The sequence below is a fragment of the Alternaria hordeiaustralica genome (assembly GCF_023758085.1).
Source record: "Alternaria hordeiaustralica strain BMP 2776 chromosome Unknown scaffold_5, whole genome shotgun sequence".
In the NCBI taxonomy this organism is placed as follows: domain Eukaryota; kingdom Fungi; phylum Ascomycota; class Dothideomycetes; order Pleosporales; family Pleosporaceae; genus Alternaria; species Alternaria hordeiaustralica.
Genome location: NW_026056777.1, coordinates 1,225,382 through 1,245,015, shown reverse-complemented (window position 1 = coordinate 1,245,015; position 19,634 = coordinate 1,225,382). Strand labels below are relative to the sequence as shown.

Sequence of the window (19,634 nt, the reverse complement as noted above, 5' to 3'; positions counted from 1 at the left end):
TTGCTTAGCGCAGCGCTACTATAGCTATATTATCTATTAGCCTAAGTAGTAGTTATTATTATCTAATTATTTATATTATTAGAGGTCTCTTAGTATACCTACTTTTTAGGTGTCTATACTATTAGGTTTCTATAGCTTATAGTTTACTTCTACGCGTCTCTTAGGTATACTATTCTACGTATTATCTTATTCTCTATTTTATGTACTTACTTGTTACTTATTCTATTATATTGTGTAATAATTATATCTTTTCTAAAGCCTAGTAGAACTATTATTCTAATAAGCCTTTAGTAGGTAAAATGCGCACTTAAAGGTAGCGCGCAGCCTTTCTAAGGTAAAAGGCTAAATAGGTTAAGTTTTAGTTAGTTACTATATATAGTAGAGAGATTAGAAATATCTCTATTAGAATAGGTACTTAATATAGTTAATTATATTATGTATATATATGTATGTTATTGTTCTTGTCTAAACGCTGTTTAGACCTAGCTTTCTCTAGCGCACTAACTCTTAAGCCTAATAGCTGTTTAGCCTATTATTATATTACTAGTTTTACTACTATAGTATAAAGCTTTTTCTTAAGCTAAGCGTATATTAGGCTACTCTTAGGTTTATTATTCTACTAGATAACTTATTCTAGCTAGAGCTTAAGCTTATTACGCTTAGTCTAGACTAAGTTACGCTCTTAGATAAGTACCTTATAGCTAGAATTATTATAGATATTATAAGCTATAAAAATCTTTTTAAGCCTACTAACCTCTAATATAAAGTATTAGATCTTAGAGATCTTCTCTTAGTATATTATATTACTAACTATTTTTACTAGAAGATTATAAGCTTATAAAGTATTATTAAGCGTAGTCTTAACTTTAGCTAGTTAAACGCGTATATCTTTAATAGTCTTCTTATACTTAATATTACGTAGTAAGTAGATATAAATAGAGTTAGTATAGTTATATAAGTTAATAAGTAAGTTTATAATAAAGTTTTACTAGAACTCTAGGCGTTATATAATATTCTTCTTAAGATTACTTATGTTTATAATAGTAACATTAACTTTATTATATTAGGTAACGTTACTTTTAGTATAATATTAGCCTATACTAATAAAGTAGAAAAATATACTAGTTTTCTAGTTAACTTTAGAGTCTTTTTAGAACTTATACTATTTCTTATCTTTAATAGTTTAATAAAGATATATATAGTTAGTGTCTTACATATACTCTAAGAGAGTATATCTAATCTTAATAAAGGTTATATTCTATATAGTTATAGACTCTAAATTATTACTACTTAATACTAAAAGTTATATTAGAGAATAGGCTACTAGAAGTAGGCTTTCTTTTTAATAGAAAAGGCGCGCTTACGTATATAGTAGAAGTAGTAGTAAGCCTATTAATAATTAGTTTTAGATATAACTAAAAGTAGTACTACTAGTAGTAGTATTCTAGATAGTTAGTTCTAAGTTAGTAGTTACTATTATAATAGTCTTAGTTGCGTTAGCGTAGAGCTTACTATAAGGTTACGCTTATTATAGAAGTAGGCTTTTACTTTCTACTTACTTATTTATTATTAGGTAGATCTATTCTCTACTAGCGTTAGTAATTACTTTTATAAGTAATATTTGCTTAATAAGTCTAGTATCTCTCTATCTATAAGCTTTTAGCGTAATACTATATAATTTTTATTATTATAATATAATATATTATAGATAATTCTTATAAGTTACTTACTAACTTACTTAACTATTATACGTAGGCGTAGGCGCTTATAGCTATTATAAGCGTTAGTAATAATAATCTTAGATATACTACCTAATATAGTAATTACTTTACTTAATTAGTAGTAGTAGTAATAGTAAGTATATTACGCGTAGGCGTATTTCTAATAACTAAGCCTAATATAAAGTATTCTAGAGTTATAAGGTTAATGTAATATAGTATAAAAGTATCTATATACTATAATTATTAGGTATATACTTCTATTAAAATAAGATATTATATATAAGTAGATCTACCTATATAGTTAAACTTTTAAAGTTTCTTACTTAATTAGAGCTAGACCTAATTAGGTAGAGATTATAGGTTTAATCTATAATACTATAAGATATTATAATAACTTAGAACTAAGTGTATTAAGTATAACTATCTTAAGTTTCTTTTAGATAGATATTTAAGACGTTTTAAGCTTTATATAGTTCTAGAAGTAAACGTTCTAAGTAAAGTAAATAGTTTTATCTAGAAACCTTATAGTAAAGTCTACCTTTTAAGTACTTATAAAGAAAGTAAAAAGTACTTTTCTAAAAATAGCTTTATAATTATATATTTAGTAGTTATATTATAAGTAGTTATATATAGTAAATATCTCTAGGTTTTTAGAGTATAGAGCTTCTAAGTTTAACTAAAGCTTATTTCTTAAAGCTAAAATATAGTAAGTAATATTTTTTTTAAAAGCTATATAGTTACTTATAAGTATTTTATACTTTAATTCTCTAAAATAAACTATATCTTAATAAGTACGCTCTAATTATTTCTACTTATATAACTTCTTAAGTTTATAGATTAAGATAGCTTATTTATTTTTACTTTTAGTAGTAGTAGTTTATAAAAGCCTAGTTAGCTCTAAAATAAGCTCTAATAGCGCGTTACTATTTCTAATAATTAAGGCTAGATTAGTAATATCTAAAAAAGCTTTTAATAAGTTTATAAGTTTCTTAGTAAGTAGTATTACTACTTTTAGAAATATAGAAGCTAATTTTTTTTAGTTATTATCTATTACGCGTAAAAATAGTATAGCTTACTTACTACTATATTATATTACGCTAAAAAAACTTACTTTAGAGCTTATTATATCTAAATAGCGTATATAAGAGTATTATAAAGTAGAGTAATTTAAATATTAAATAATAGAGTTAGTTAAATACTAGATATATAATATTAGACTATAATTAGGTATATTATTTTAAAAAGACTAAAGATAAATTACTACTAAGCTATAATAGCAATTCTAAGATATTTATAGCTAATACTAAGTTAGCCTAGGCTCTTTAGAGCTAGAACCTAACACTAGTAATAATAACTTTTTTATTAATATTAAAAGCTAAAGTTAAAAAGAGTTTAAAAATTAAGTAAGATATATTTTAGTTAGAGTTTAAGAGTAGAATAATAAGAAAATTAGATTAGTAGACTAGTAATTAATAAGCTTATAGGCATACACTATAACGTCTTCTGCAGCGTGATATTAGGTATTAGATTTGGAAACCAACTCTCTAGGGTTCGGATGGGAACCTTCGGGTATGGCTACCTGCCCGGAGACTTTTCTTGCATATCTGCCTGGACAATCTAAACGGAGAAGACCGCTGCAACAGCCCTGTGTATAAACTCCACGCTTGTCATGTCAACCTGCGATCAACAGTCATAGTAGGGCGATGGGCGTCATGCATATCAATCACATAGCCTCCTCATTGTGCATGCAAGCGGGAGGACTATCAAATCTGCCGTTGGAACTCAATCGTTATGCTTGCATGGAGATCGCTCCATCAGCCATCGTCATTTTATGGACTGTGCCTCGTGCTTGCAGATCAATTCTTGCAGAACTAGTACCAAGATGGAGCCCGGCACATAGGGCTGGAAATTTGGCATCTCGCGGAAAATGAACGCCTGATGCTGCGGGTCGAGATCAGGCGGCCGAGTGGAGGCGATGAGCTGCGCCTCGGCTGACTGAAGCGAAGGAAGAGGGCGGTTTATAGATCATGGGTTGTGATGCACGGTTTCTGTCTCTCGTACGTAAGTGGTGGGATGTTGGGCTGATACCGCGTTGGATTCCGATGACTGTGAGACAATGTCTGATGCTCGGAGTAAAGGACTGTACCCCGAGTGAGAAGGAGTCCAAGGGAAAGTGCTATGCCTGTTGAAGCCCACAGGCTTCGAGCGACTAGGACAGAAAGATCGCCAAAACGTACAGCTCGATGCAAGATGACATGACATCAAGGATGAAAGAGCCAAAGTTCAGAGTCTACTATACTACTATGAATACACGTGAAGTCGAAAGACGATCAAAAGTCCCATTTACGGAGCGTCGACCATGTCCTACATGCTCAAGTGCCCTATGAGCTTCTCCAACACCCCAGCAACAACCTTCTCGTTCTTGCCTTCCTGCCTTTTACTCTCCCTTGTCGCAACCTTCTCCAACTGCTTGGCCACATCTTTGTTCTCTTCAGCCTGCCAATACAATTCCGAGCGTTCTACAAACCGTACAAAAGCTTCTAGCACAACTTCTTTCCCTTCCCAGCTCTTGCCACTAAGAGCCTTGTCTAGTACAGGCCAGATGACCTTCGCCGTAACAGGCTCGATCTTTTCGCTACCGACAGCATTGGTGATTTGCAAGACACAGTCAGCAATGGTCTTGGCGGCTGTGTGTTTGATGGCCCACTGCCTGCTTTCTAGATGGGTTTCGGAGAGAGCGAGAATTTCTTTGAGGTAAAGAGAGACGGTGCGGGAACCTGCGACATGATCATCCCATGTCTCTGTGAAGCTCTTGCGTACTTGCTCTTCCGAGTCGTGCTTAGCCAGGAAGATGAATGGAAGCAGGTCTGACGCGAACGATGTGAAGCGGTCGGTAGCGTATGATGAGATGGCACGCATGATATCCGCGGCAAGTAAGCGGTTCCTGTCGCTGTTTTCCTCAGACTCAAAGTACAGCTTGTGTACGAAGGTGACTGTAGCAACGATCTGCTTATCTGAAGCGAGGCGTGCAAGATAGCCAGCTGCAGCGGCATACGAGGAGCTGACGGTTTCATTGCGGTCGTGTATCTGCTTCTGAATCAACTTGAGGAAGCCGTCGGCGTATGGGTTGAACAAGAAGCGATGTCGTGTAGCCAGAGTGACCAGAACCCTCGAACATCCAACCTTTGACGGCAAACCAACTGCGTTTTTCATCGCAGCCTCAATGCGGGGCACGAGAGCTGCCATGGTGTCTGCATCTGCAAGGTCAAGGCAGCGCTCCACAGATTCGGTCAATGGTGATGAGCGCACGTTTGCAAGTCGCATGTCGTCTATCTTTTGCTCCGTGAGGTTGTACTTGCTGGCGTTGAGATGTACGTAGTTGATGGCTTCGGGCTCTAAGCTACTGAGCAGTCCGAGCATACGTTCCACGAGCTCAGGAACGTGGGGATTAAGTGTTTTGGCGTTGCTCTTCTTGACGATCTGAAGCAAGGTGTGCACTGAGAAGAGACGGACTTCTTCAGCCGAAGACTCCAAGCCACTGGTGGAGAAGAGGAAGGGTATGACACGTTCGAGCTGGATGGTTGCGGATTTGTTTGACGCATCACCGGCTTCGAGGGAACGAGTGAGTATGCCAGTGAGGACACGGGCGAGAGATGCTGCTGCGACGCGAACAGTTTCCTTGATGTCATCGAGAACCTTGAAGGTCTTTCCCCAGATCGCGTGAAGATATTTCTCGTACTATCCGAAGTTATCAGTATGCTTATGGTGTTGTACTGCGATTTCCTTACCTTTTCAATGCTTCGTCCTTGTACCAGGTCCGCGATAGCTGCGCAAGAAGCCTGACGAACGCGCCACTCCTTCGTGAGTATGCTGACTAGCAGATCATCCATTATTGCATCAAAGTGTTTGTCGATGGTCGCCGAGGAATCCTTGACGAGCGCATTCCAAATGTCGTTCATCGAGCGTTGCACATTCGTGTTTGGATCGAAACTAAGTCCATGTTAGAATATGATTTCGTCAAAACGTTCAGCAGGTGTCTGGTAGGTCAGCGAACATACCGATATCGATAGAGCTTCGGGTAAAGCTTGGGGTTTTGGGCCAGATATCCGTCGACACTTGAATCGGAGAAGATGTTACTCAGGCCAAAGCGACCAAAAGCGGCTCTGCTTGACCAGATGGAATTATTCGATGCCATTGACATGAAACGGTATACCAAACTTGAATCTCCAACCTCAGCTGCCAGGTTCAGAATATCCTTGTAAGTCGTGATGGACCCGTCTCCAGTGGGCAGTGCACCAGGCTCGAAAAGCTGAGTATCGTCCGTAACAGTACCAGCCATCTTGGACTTGTTGTCCGAGAAAGAGCCTACTAGATCGCGGACGAGGTCATCTTTGAGTTGGCGATCACCCTTCTCATAAACCAACCCTAGTCCTCGCGAAGCTGCTTCCTGAACAACCTCATCACGATCAGAAAGACAATTCTTAAACGCTACCTGGCATTGGCCAAGGTAACTCTGCATCTCGGGCTTGTGGCCACAGTACTGTAGGAGACACAGTAACCATATCACAGAAGCTTTCTTCAATGAGGGTTTCGTCTGCACGCAACCCTTCAACGTCTTCTCTAAAACTGCCCCAAGCGTCTTCTCCCGCTTAGGTCCAGATGGTGTCTGTAGGGGCGCATCCCATGGGTCTTGCGGTTGGTTGGGATGTAGAATGTCGAGTTCGGAAGTCAGAGCCTTCGAGTCCCAGCCACTCGCGAAGCAGCTCAGAGCTTCACCAACTGAAAAGTGTACTTCCGGCTGACGGACCTCATGTAGCTCATATAGCTTGTCACCAATGGCCTTGTACTCTATAGCTTCCTCAGCTTCGGCTCCGGTCTCCTCTGTGATCATGGATAGATGGCCTAAAGCCATGATGGCACTGGTCGTGCCTGTCTTGGCGGAATCATATATTTGTTGCGCAATGTCTTCGACCTTTGCGTACTTGGACAGCAACGAGGGGGTGATAACGTAGAACAGACTGAGTTGATCGATGCAAGAGAAGGCTGCACCCCTCAAAGTCGCGTCCCGAGAGTCCTTCATGATCTCTACTACTGATTGTAACAGTTGTTGAATGGGATGATCATCAGTTATCGTTGCAGATGCTGCTCCACTTCTCCAGAACGCTCTGCTGTAATAGTAGCCAAGTGCTAATATGATGCCGCTTATCTGATTGATATCAGCACCGACAGCCGACTTCCAAGTGCTGAGCTTGTCGAAAAAGACTACTTGGGCGGACTGAAGAGCGTCTTGATCAATGCTATCGTGCGATGCTAGCAAGCCATACGCGTGGGCGGCGGCGAGTCGCCGCCCAGTGTTGTTAGCTATGATAGAGGGCTGCAAAGCGCGGAAGTCTCGGACAACGTTGGCTTGAACCCAGTGCTGCTGCGGTAGTAAAGATAGCATTCGCACGAAAGAAGTGCCAATGTCGCCAATGTCACTAACATCGTCTTTTGTGAGTCTGTCAAAACTGGCTCGTAATATCACTGCGAGCGATCGAGCGTGGGCTTTGTCTGCCGCATATGCACGGAACGCTTGCCGAGCGCGCATGTCCGTAGTCATCTGGGCATCAAGCTTCCTGTCCCAATCTTCCGGAATGTCTTCACCCATCTCTTTGTCATGTAGCGCAGACTGCATCGCGACGCTAGAACAGAAGCTGATGACAATCGGTAGAGCTCCAGGGTATTGCTGGTAGAAGTGTTGTATCTGTACAAGAGCGTCCTCTGACTCGTCGATATCCATCGCGTCTTCATCCTGCCCTTGCTGAACGATAATAAAGTTGACCAGCTTGTCGAAGTCCGGAAAGACCAATGTGCTTTGTTCGCGTTCGCCGGGTGGGGTATTGGACATTCTGAACCAGTATGGATCGAGACCACGTCGTCCTTCCTCTATGACCTCATGCCTTTCGGAAGTCCCTCCACTGACAGCGAGAATGTCGATCCATCGCGCCAGCACATCCTCATACGGAAGACAGCGGTTTGCAAATCGTGTCGCAACATAACGTGTGCTTCTTGTAAACCGATCCGAAGCTGGCGTGTTATGTTGATCCACAGACGCGTATCTAAGTAGTATCTGCCGGAACCTGGGCATGACAGAAGGATCGAAAGGTTTCGAAAATGCGCCGAGTACTGAAGATAAGGCTTCCTCTATACTGACAGCTACGTCCTTTCCTGCCGAGTCCTCACGGAGAGATCGAAACAAGAACTCTAACAAGTCCAGGGACGGTTCCAGGAGTATCTTTTCGGGGGCAGCCTTCGCCAACAGTCCGATGGTCTCATAGCCATAGCCTCGTAGCTCCATATCTTGGTCATGATCTGGAGTTGGCCAGCCTTGATCTTGGATGAAGGCCCTCAGGTTCCCTACCAGACTTTCAGCAACCTGGGAAAGGTCGGAGGACTGCCCACGACGTGCAACGAAGTTGACTAGTGAGAAGATGGCTGAGCGAAACTTAGAAGCTTCCCTCCCTGCTGTCTTGTTTGTCGCATTCAGTTCTGGTGAGAGCAGGCCTTCTTCAACGAGCCTCGCTATTTGCCGTGGGTATGCAGTGCACCTGACAGATCTTGACAAGACGTTGAGTATCCTGATTTGTAGTGGTGTCTTTACCGGCAACGATCCAGTCGTCGAGCTCGAGCCAAAGTAGAGTTCGAACAGAGCTTCCACAACTTCTGGTTGTTCAAGATCCTTGGATAGCATTACACGTTTCAGAGTGTCCTCGCCAACCTCTGATATCCGGGAGTTGGTATCTGCAGATGCGAATAGTGCTGGCAAGAACTTTTCATCTTCCTTGAACAGCCCACTTGCCATGAAGCGCGTGACCAGGGCTTTTGTTTCAGTCAGATTTAGGCCTGCATCGGAGGTGGGATCCCAGGCATCTGGCTTGCCCTGTAGCGTCAAGAACTTGTAGTCTTCGACAGATAAACCCGGACAACGCAACGTGGCTTGGGCCTGAGGGTTACTCTCTCGCACGATGCTTAGCATGAGTAGTTTCCCGAACCATTTTGAGAGGAAGGCCGCATCTTCATCGGAAAGGCCCAAAGTTGACCTCAGCTCATCGTCCTCCTTGCTGCCGCGGAGGGGCAGTTTGAAATGGACCAGAAGACGTAGAATGAGATGTAGCAGCTGAGAAGCATGCTGTTCCGACTTCTCAAAGTCTTTGGCGATGCCTTGCAGCAGGATGGGAAGAAGCTCCAGTCGTTCGGCGACTGTAAGCCGCGATATGCCTTGCTGAATGTAAAGGATGTCGAAATGGCGTATGAGAGAGATGTCGGGATTCTCTTTATACTGCTTTAGAAGAGCACTCACAGGGAGCTTGATGTCTCTGCCATGTCATGTTAGTGCAACACTTTGCCGGGCGAGGGTGAAAGCGTACTGTGACTTTATGCGGGTGTTGATGTGTTGGCAGATGGAGATGACCTTATTCCGCACAGCAACGCTATCTGAGCCGAGTTTGAGGAGTAGTGGAGAGAGATAGACTTTGAGCAAGTCCTCAAGCTTCTTCTCGGAGCTAGCAAGCGCAATGCGCATCTCGACTTTGCCGACCAGAGCAAGCTCTTTGGCTTCGGGGGTTTGTTCTGACGCCATGGCGCGATGTGATGTGATGGGACTATGGTATGAGGGTGCTGGTCAACAAACGCGAGTCTTATGGCAGGCGCAGCAGGCAGACGCGGATGGCGTGGCTCATGGGCGGCAGGAGGACTGGATGACCAAGCGATGCAGCGTCGTAGTGTCCTGGGCCTCTCCGTCCGTGATTGCCACATGTGGTGTCGGACATTCACAGCGACAGGGGTGGGCGCACGGGTACCGGGATGACGCAGTCGCACCTGCCTGCAACAATCGCATCGCGTCTTCGACGTGCTTCTGCCCACGTCGACGCCTGCTGCCTCTCTGCCACTCCTACAACACCGCCCGGCTAGCAATTCGCCGCCCTCCTAGCCCGTCCCATTGCCTGAGACCACCACCCCGCCGTGTACCCGCCAGCACGCCGGAGCCGCGCCTGTCACAAGCCGTCGACCGCACCTGCAATCACACTGGCACTCGACGCCCATAGCTCGCACTGTGTAGCCCCCTCACCGCCTCACAAAGCATCGCCGCACCCTGTGCACGCACCTCGATAGCCCTTGTCGGACGTTGATGGGTACTTAACTGCCCCACCACGGTTCTCTCTCGACTGCAGTCGCGACCGCCACACACAATTCTCGACACACGCCCGACCACGCAAACTTGCTACGTGAGCCAAACAGCGCCTTCGGAATAGCACGCCGCCCCCACAAAGGCTTCTGCAACCTGCCCCATAGGTTAAAGAGTCGTCTTTCCCTGCCCAAGCCCAAGACCACGCTCAAGCACCCAAAGTCGAACCCCACACAGCCGCCCAAGATGGACGACGAGAACGTCCTCAACTTCTGCGGCATCACTTCGTGCGACCCAGACAAGGCCGCCCAGTACCTGCGTCTCACCGATGGCAACTTGGAGCAGGCCATCCAACTCTTCTTCGACTCCCCCGGGCTCGCCGATGCCCCTTCTGCTCCCTCGCAGCCCTCGGCCGCCGCTTCCTCCGCACAGAACCCCATCAATGTCGACTCAGACGATGACATGGACTTCGACCCTGCGCCACAAGGCACGACGCCACCCGCACGAGCACAGCCAGGCGTGGAAGATGACGAAGCCATGGCACGGAGGTTACAAGAGGAGATGTACGGCGGTGGCGCGCCTGGAGGAGCTGGCTCTGATGAGGTCCGCGCGCCCATAGAGCGGAGGATGGAAACACTCGTTGGGCCAGGCTCGAACTGGGGGCCTGCTGAGGACGAGGAGGATCTCGATGCCATGGTCCAGGAGCAGCTGGCTCGTCGGCGGACAGGTATGCCGCACACCTCATATATACAATTCCCGGACTTTGCTGACCCATCGGATCAAGGCCGCGCAGGTATCTTCAACCAGCACACCACCCACACCAACGTCTGGGACAACGCGACCGATTCGAGCACTCGGCGACGCGAGCTTGCGACCGCGACGGGCGGTGCTTCCGAGCAGTCCTCCAAGATGAACATGCTCGCAGAGCTATTCCGCCCACCATTCGAGATCATGTACCAAGGGTCCTGGGAAAAGGCACGAGACATGGGCAAGGATGAGGAGAAGTGGCTACTCGTCAACATCCAAGATCCTGCAATCTTTGATTGCCAGCGCCTTAACAGGGACATCTGGAAGAACGAAGACATCAAAGCGACGGTACGAGAGAACTTCATCTTTATGCAATACGCAAAGGACGACCAGCGTGGACAGCAGTACATGAACTACTACTTCCACGCCCGCGACAGCTCCGACGCCTACCCTCACATCGCCATCGTCGATCCCCGAACGGGTGAGCAAGTCAAGGTCTGGTCCGGCCCACCGATACCCGAGCCAGTCGAGTTCCATGCTCAGCTCCACGAGTTCCTTGATCGCTACAGCCTCAACGTCAACGCGAAGAACCCCGTAGCCAAGCGGAAGTCTGAGTCTAAGAAAAAGGACGTAGGCCGCATGACTGAGGAGGAGATGCTAGAGATGGCACTACAAAACAGCATGGACAACGGCAAGGGACCAAAGGATGATGACCCAGATGCTCTCACCAAATCTACGGACAACATCAAGGGCAAGGGCAAGGCCGAAGAAGCCGCCCCAGAACCCGAGGCCGAGCCTGAGGCAGCTCCTTCAAATCCCGTCTTTGCCGCTATCTCTGCACATGCTCCCCACACCGAGCCGACCGTTACCGACCCCAAAGTCACGACCCGCATCCAATTCCGTGGGCCGTCAGGACGCCCAATCGTGCGCCGCTTCAACCTCTCGGATCCTGTTCGCCGCGTATACGAGTGGATCAAGTCCGACGTACCCTGGGAAGGCAAGCAAGGAGCTGAGTTCGATCTGGCGTTCATGGGCAAGAACCTCCTCGACCACGTCGACGACACAATTGAAGTCGCTGGACTCAAGGGTGCAAGCGTGATGGTAGAGTTCTTGGACAATGAGTAGTCCAGACAGCCCAACGGCTGCGCTGCACCGCACGACGGTGCTACTTACAACGTATAGGCGTACAAGAGACATGAGTAACGAATACGTAGTTAGATGTTTCCAGGCATCACCGCTTGGACGACATACCTGGGGTCTTTAGATCTTCTTACATTGCCGCCACTATCCTGTGTGCGGCCAAATACCCTTGCATTCTTTGGGCACTTAATGGGTGGTCGTGTTAGTCTCAGTATTGAATTCTATCAGTACTTTATGAAGAGTTTCTCTGACCACTGATATACGTGCGTGGCATGGTATCTCAGAAAGTATGTGTGAAGGTGAGAATACGTTGAATTGTCATACGCTTCCGCCATGAGACATGTCTAGCTATCCATCGCAGAATGCACGTCTTCGCCGATGTTGCTATGTATTCCAGTGCGTATCATCCGCGCCTACGCCATCAGGCGTTGAAATGTCAACTCACCCCCATCGATATAAACCCCCACTTATATCACCATCTTCATCATCAACCTTCATGGTCTCGTCCGAAGAGTATTCGTAATCTGTATCGCCCTCTTCCTCATCAACCTTCATGGTCTCTTCCGAGGAGTATTCGTGATCTGTATCACCATCTTCCTCATCAACCTTCATGGTCTCCTCTGAAGAAGTTTCGTGATCTGTATCGCCCTCTTCCTCATCAACCTTCATGGCCTCCTCTGAAGAATGTTCGTGATCTGCATCAGCATCTGTACCTGCATCTTCGTCGTCGCCATAGTCGAAGTCGACGTCTTCGAATTCTGCATCGCTATCGTTTCCATCCCAGGCATCTTCTTCTTTCGAGATGAAAAGATCATGCTTCGTTTCTTGAGTAGCCTCGTCGACGTCACGTTCTCCTTTCTCGAGATCTCGCATGCTGACAAAAGATGGTGGGTTCATCTTCCCCTTCTTGTTCCCTTCTTGATCCAATTCCATGGATTTTCGCTTCTTCTGCGGCCTGGGTGGTGGGGGGTCGTGTTCACCATCGCCGATAGCAGAGTCGTGGTTACTGTTTGTTGGACTATCATTGCCGCGGGTAGATGGGTAGTTGTCAACTGACTCCGGTACAGGAAATTTTGGCACAGGAGGTCTTGCTTCCTGCTTGGAGAGTTCAATCGCAGCTTTGATGCCGTCCCATTCTCCTTCCGCATACCCCGCGTCTGCTGCATCGGCAACTGTTCCTCCTAATTCGCCATTGAGTTGAGCATCCAGTGATCTTGCGTAAGCTAAGTCTCTTTCTTGCTGGGCTTCGCGCTCTTCTTCGGTCACTTTGGCGACTAAATCGGCATTTGCAGCCTGGATCGATGCGAACGCCTTCTGAGCATCATCGGCAGCTTCAGTCGAGGTCGTGGCATCGTGGCATTCCAGATCGCCTGATCGTACGTAGTCAGGTCTCTCTCTTTCAGGAACGCCGCGAATGGGGTCGGGGTTGTTGAACCAGTGTTCAGTACCGTAGTACTGTATTTGTAGTCTGCTTCTCATAGCTCGATACGCTTGCCATTGACTCTCGGGTACCGGCTGTTCTTCTGCTACTGGTGCAAGAACATTGCCATGGGGGTCTAAGTAGACGACTCGACCAGCGTGGGAGCGACCTAAGCGTGTCTTCGATGTGGTTACTTCCGGAAGTGTTGGCGTGGTCTTCAGACTGCCGCTGTTCTCTCCCGTCCCCCTTTGCTTGTCCTGACTTTGCTCTGCTTGTATCATGCTCTCCAGCCTTTTGTGATCCGCACGCTTGTCTGTCATTCGCTCCAAGATTCCCATGGCCGTAAAGACAGGATCATTGATAGGCTTGAAAGTTCGCCTGTTATTGCTCGTCGAGTCACCAGGAGGAGGAATGCCAGACTCAAGACTCATCTTCGAGCCAGCCTCCAGCTGTGGATCGGGCGACGCGGGTCGATTTGCGTCATCATCTTCTTCGTAGTACATGTTCACGGCGTCGATCACGTTGTAATTGAACTGTTCCAGCCAATTCTGGGCATCTTCAAAGTCGATGTCCACGAGCTCGCGAAATTCTTGTATCGCCTTAAAACTAACCTGACTTCTTGTTGTTCCTTCGCCGGTCGTAGGCGGAGCTGCAGGCGTGTCTTGTGTTGGCAGCTTCTCGTCGCTTGAAGGCGTACTCTGAACAAGCCTTCGCGACGACTTGGGGGATGCAACCGTGTCAGATTCATCGATAGGCTGCGCAAGTTCGTCTTTTATCTTCCTGACCAGATTGCCCCTCTCTGCAGTCGCTTGGACTAATGCTTTTGCGAAACTCTCTTTGTCTTCGGCTGTGTCATCGCTATCATCACTTTCGTTCAAAGTCGCAATATCCTCGAGAACTTTATAAAATCGGCCCACAAGGTCTCGCTGCTTACCAGTGAGTGAGTTGTGTCCTTGTCGCCGGCGCCGGCCATACAGTTCGTTCTTCAGAAAGTCGTAAACCTCATCGTCGGTGTACTTTTTGTGGAGCAATTTGACGGTTTGCTCAATAGCGGCTCTTTGTACTTGGTGGTGCCGACCCGCGCTGATGGCAGTTACGCCCAAGATTTCCTCAGGCGTGTCGTCCCTTAGCCTGCTAGCATCCCCCACCAGCTTCTCGAGCTTTTGGAAGTCTTCGTTATCAAACCACATCTTGCTGAACGCCAATCGCGCTGTTTCAAACATGTAGCGCCAGCGAATCTTCTCAGCCCTTGTGGGAGTGTCTTCAAACTTCCCGGATTGTTTCGGTACCTTCTTGAAAGTGGGCCAGCAAATTCGTCGGGATTCTTCGTCTTCTACAGTGAGCTCTTGCCCGAGGAGCGATATTACCGAAGCAAGAATGGGGCCGTTGTACTATAAGCCATACGTTCAGCTAGGTCTTGGTCGTAAAGTACTAGCTGGTCCAACATACCGCTGTCGCCCCATGCACATCGGAATGGAACTTCGCGAGGTTTGCGCTTCCATGTACGCAGTACGCAAAGTCTAAGCCGGTAACAAAAAAGTGCCGGATGTAAACGATGCAGCATGTGTCTCTCTCATTGACTTTCTTCTCCAAGGATAAATCGTATGCTTCGATCTCGTCGCTACGGTAGGGTGAGTAAAACCACTCTGTACGTAGTCTCTTGAAGCTGTTCGATTCGCATCTCAGTGTCCTATGCACGTCAGTTATGTGCTGGTGACTGTAGCAGCAGTATTACGCCTGTATGTATATCTTGCACCTCGTCTAGAGGAATGCTTCATCAGTCTCCCGTGCTTTTGTTAGCGGGGTAGGAAGGTTGTTGCTAAACATTGGTGTCATCGTGTTTGGCGGTGTCGTTGTTATTGTATGAATATCTTGGTGAGCGTGAGCGATAGTAACACTGCGATGATTGTGATGAGATAACTATGCAGGACAGCAGTGGCGAGGTGAAACCTCAGACGACAGTGTTGACGCGAGAGGAAGCCGACCGTGGAAGCAAGGGCCTCGTAAGTTGGCAGCCGCATACACGTGGTCAAAACCCTTGGCTGTACTGCAAGTGGTGGGGAAGGTATAAACAGCATTCGTGCGCTAGATAATGGCGGCAGCGACCGACTTCCACCCCACATCGCAACCCTCAATGCTCCTCCATAATCTTTTCATCTCCGATCCGCTGGGTGAAGGTGACTGTTCTGTCCTTGATCCTCCAGACCCCGCTCGCACCGCGCACACCATCACAGTCGCCGTTCTTCGCCTCCAGCATTACCATGTCGTCCACGTACTTGCCATACGCGCATAGCATCTTGCCCTCGTGAGGGCCTTGACCGAACTGCAAGACTCAGCATCTAGTCCTGGCAATCTGGGTACGAAATGTCCTTGTACGGCAAGCTAAGTCACGGCGCGACTCGAACGCTTTGACGGGCTTTCAAGGCACACCGGTTGCTTCTAGAAAGTGAGAGTAAGGACTGAATTCAAACGACTTACGTGTACACCCTGGAAGTACGTTACAGCTCGTGCCGTCTGCGCATCGGATCTGAATGTGATGGTTTGCGTCGTGAGGTTGTGATGTGTGCGGACTGGTCCAAGGCTGTGTACTGTCAGGCTTTGTATTCTTGCTTGTCAACATGCAAGTGATGACCCTACCGGTTCTTGATCGCATCCTTCACCTCATCAAGGCTCTTCATAGCTTCATTGAAAGGGTAGCTGGCTTCGACATCGGATATGAAAACCTTCCCCAGCAGATCAAAGTCCTTCAAATCCAACGCCTGGCAATATCGCGATACGACATTCTTGATGGCCAAAACATCGAGTGGGTTAACGTCAGACATGACGGACGGCGCTTCAATTCTCAATCCATGGATGGGGAAGTGTTCTAAGGTTATAACCTGCTTCTCTCGGAACCCCGCCCCAGAGAGCCGGACCCTAATGGAGGGCGGTAGAGTGAGGTTCTCCTTCCGGTTCAGTACCAAGCATCATTACAGGATAGTCGATGCAATCGCGGCCCAGACGTCCTGTCCCTGCGTGTCGTCACATCGTCACATCGTCACATCACCCTACCATGGAAACATGACGGGCGATATTCACACGATACCTTGAAGCACGTGTAGCTCGCAGGGCGGATCGTCATGTCGTTGCGTGTGTTCAACACAAAATTACGACGGGTAGGAACCTCTTGGAAGATTGCGCATACAGTATCTGCCGTTCAGGCACAGGGTTGCCGTCGGGCAGCACATGTCGGCAGCGAAGCAGGGGGCGGGGTGCGAACAAGAAGGACGGAGGGCATGCGATCGGCTTTGATTGGCTGAGACAGCCCACTTACCCCATACGGCAGGTTCAGAGAGACTGTGGATTACGGCGCCAGAAATTGAGTCAACATTGATTTCCACCCAACATTGATTTCCACCCAACATGATTTCCCCTCCAACATGCGCTTGACATCGATTTCACCCCGACATCCAACCAAATCCGTGATAATCTCCCAACTGATTTTGGGCGGTAAGGAATTTTGTATCGCGAGCGTTCCCTGTAGCGAGAAGGTCCTGCAGCAAGTGGCTGGCCAGCACTCAGTCTCTTGATGCCTCCCCGGGCCCGATCCTGTTCCCTCAAGATTGCTGGATTTGACGGCGCTGGCAAGACCTACCTGGTTGGGAAAGTTGAATGACGTAATGGTGTTGAGGGACTTCCCATCGTGCACGGCAACTTTCTCGATTCTACAACTCTATCCTTTTCGCTGCATCATGCATGTACGCCTATCAATTTCTCATGCAAAGTGCCTACAAGACATGCCAAATCCGATGATTACTGAGGCTCGCCCTGGTCCTCCCAGACGCGTGATTCCTCCCGTTAGGATTCTCGCATGCCGCGTGCATATTGCCACGGCCACCCCTCCACATAGCCCTGGAGATCAACGCGCATTCGCCTCGACTTTCGTTCACCTTCTTGTAATGCTGGTAGCTAAGCAACTAAGTGCGTTCCGTAAGCAGCTTTTTGATTACTTCGCAGCTGTCCATGTGGGTGATTGTCCTCGTTCGGCGAATGCGCTGTATACGTTCACACGCGCCGAGCGTAGGCATCCACCACGGCGCCAGCACGACAGGCTTCCCCACCATCGCAACTGCAGCCATGAACACATACCAGACGCATGCGTTCCATGCGCTTGTATATCGCATGCGAGCATGGTGTGAGCTCCGCTGGGTACCCCTCACGAAAGGCAGCCGATATGGAGCCAATCTACGCTGGGCGTGGAAGCGCTTTGTTAAGCACCTGGGCAACATAAATACTGTTGGTGCCTTGTTCTATCTCCATCTCTCAATCTTAATCCTGAGGTCCTATTCACTACGAGGTCTACTGACAAGCCGTGCGCACAATGGCGATCTTTGATACAGCAGCCCTCGCCGCAAAGGCTGTGAACGCCGGTCTTGCTACGTTTGTGATTCTCTTTACAGCAATTTTGGGTCGCATATTCTACATGCAGAAGCTGCATCCTCTTTCAAAGTTCCCGGGACCGTGGTATGCGACTTCGTTCTCCGTCGTGGGAGCCGTAATCTCTGTGTTGCACAGAGAGCCTCAGTTCTTTATGTACCTGGTAGAGAAGTACGGAAGTAGGCGACCCTCTCATTTTCCTGAGCGACTGCAGCTTCTGACATTGACGCAGCGGACCGCCCAATACGCATATCCCCCACGATGTTGCTCTTTCCCAAGCCGTCCGCCCTCAAAGACATCTATCGGGACCCACAGTGCAACACTAGGGCTGGCATGTACGACAGTGGAGCCTTGGGACCTCCGCATCTGGTTTCCACGATAGATGGTGAAAAGCACCGTGTCTTGCGCAAGGCTCTATCGAACGCACCATGGTCCATCGGCCCGCTGAAGAACGCATGGGAGCCTCGCTTCGATAGCCACGTTTCCCTGCTCGTTGAGAAGCTGAGAGAACATGCTGAGGCCAAGCGCACCATCTGTCTTTCTGATAAGGTCGCCGAATTTGCGGCCGATATCCTCAGCATAATCTCGTTCACGCAGCCCTTCGGCAGTGTTGAGAATCAGCGCGATGAGAAATACTTGTTGACCAATTGGCGCAAAGGTTTGACATTCTTCGGCTTCTCGGGAAGGTTTCGATTCTTGCGGGAGCGAATCCTGCGACTGCCTGTTCTAGGGGTCTGGCTGTTACCGACTACCTCTAATGACTACGGGATGGGCTGGTTGATGGGCGAGGCAGACCGCCAGGTCACCGTGCGAGAGCAGCAAAACAAAGAGAAGCCATTTGACGGAAGGCCAGACTTCCTACAGCAGTAAGCATATTCAATGTTCCTTTAGGCATTGTATTCGTACTTATTGCATCCAGCTGTCTTGACGCCCGTTTTTCAGATGGCTCACCACTGACCCCGACGCAAAAGCGTGCCCATGTTACGCTTCTTTACCAAGCTGGAGCAGACACAACTGGCACAGCAATGGGTTGCATTCTCCGACTCATATTGTCAGACCCGTCTACTCTCGCACGCGTTCGCGCAGAGCTCGATGCAGCAGATTCAGCAGGCCTTCTATCAACTCCAATCCGTTATGATGAAACCCTCCAGCATCTGCCGTTCTTCATTGCATGCATCAAGGAGGGACTTCGCCTTTTCCCACCGGCCCCCAATCTGTTCCCTAGGGTGACACCAAAGGGTGGCAAAGTCGTTGATGGACACTATGTGCCTGGCGGAATGGATGTCACTTGCCAAGCGTACGTCGTGCAGCGAGACAAGGGCTTCTACGGGAAGGATGCTGAAGACTTCAAGCCTGAGAGATGGATGCAAGGTGAGAAGAGAAACTTCGAGCTGGAAGCAGCTCAGTTCACGTTCGGGGTTGGACCGAGGATGTGTCTGGGTAAAGATGTCGCAAAGTTGGAGATGTACAAGCTGTTGCCGGAGGTAAGTTTTTCCTGAAATAGATCTCGCGATGTTTCTTGCTAACTTGAAAGATTATTCGTCGGTTCGACATCCAGATCAACAAATCCGGCAGATATGTCGTCGACGGCGGTGTGGCGTACAACGTCGACTTTCTGGTTGAATTGGCAGTCAGGTAACAAGTATAGTAAACCCCGGGTATATTCACGATGATGGTTAGGTACATCTCGCATGTCCACGACTTTACCGTGAGGAGTACCGAACATGTGCCGAGCGGGTAAAGAGGCTAAAGGGCCATGCTCGAAGAATCCCTTCCCCCGCACACTTAGCAGATACCAAGCCCATCGTCCCTGCTTGACATAAACGATCTTTAATTTCTCCGATATGTCTTACATGGTGCACATGCGCTCTACACCGGGTACACTCTTGAGCCAGATCTGCCCAGTATGACCGACACTATGGAAGCTAGCTGTACGGGTGTAGTACTCTAAGAGACACATGTCAAGACGGGTATTTGCATCGTACTTTGAGATCATCAGATAGAAAACCCGGTTGGCATAGTATAA

General features: G+C 47.8%; 5 protein-coding genes across 5 annotated transcripts; 2 read left to right on the top strand and 3 right to left on the bottom strand.

The window, feature by feature from the left end:
- Positions 1–4,085: 4,085 nt before the first annotated feature.
- J4E84_003759 (uncharacterized protein) lies at positions 4,086–9,339 on the bottom strand (the record flags this gene model as incomplete). Its single annotated transcript, XM_049386368.1, has 4 exons — positions 4,086–5,459; positions 5,510–5,711; positions 5,780–9,076; positions 9,128–9,339. 4 exons carry the CDS (start codon positions 9,337–9,339, stop codon positions 4,086–4,088), a joined length of 5,085 nt encoding a protein of 1,694 aa, XP_049246217.1.
- Positions 9,340–10,131: 792 nt separating this feature from the next.
- Positions 10,132–11,757, top strand: J4E84_003758 (uncharacterized protein; the record flags this gene model as incomplete). Its single annotated transcript, XM_049386367.1, has 2 exons — positions 10,132–10,612; positions 10,670–11,757. 2 exons carry the CDS (start codon positions 10,132–10,134, stop codon positions 11,755–11,757), a joined length of 1,569 nt encoding a protein of 522 aa, XP_049246216.1.
- Positions 11,758–12,213: 456 nt separating this feature from the next.
- On the bottom strand, positions 12,214–14,382 carry J4E84_003757 (uncharacterized protein; the record flags this gene model as incomplete). Its single annotated transcript, XM_049386366.1, has 1 exon — positions 12,214–14,382. One exon carries the CDS (start codon positions 14,380–14,382, stop codon positions 12,214–12,216), a length of 2,169 nt encoding a protein of 722 aa, XP_049246215.1.
- A 941-nt stretch (positions 14,383–15,323) lies between these two features.
- J4E84_003756 (uncharacterized protein) lies at positions 15,324–16,014 on the bottom strand (the record flags this gene model as incomplete). Its single annotated transcript, XM_049386365.1, has 3 exons — positions 15,324–15,515; positions 15,671–15,773; positions 15,830–16,014. 3 exons carry the CDS (start codon positions 16,012–16,014, stop codon positions 15,324–15,326), a joined length of 480 nt encoding a protein of 159 aa, XP_049246214.1.
- A 1,855-nt stretch (positions 16,015–17,869) lies between these two features.
- On the top strand, positions 17,870–19,247 carry J4E84_003755 (uncharacterized protein; the record flags this gene model as incomplete). Its single annotated transcript, XM_049386364.1, has 3 exons — positions 17,870–18,474; positions 18,528–19,092; positions 19,143–19,247. 3 exons carry the CDS (start codon positions 17,870–17,872, stop codon positions 19,245–19,247), a joined length of 1,275 nt encoding a protein of 424 aa, XP_049246213.1.
- Positions 19,248–19,634: the final 387 nt, after the last annotated feature.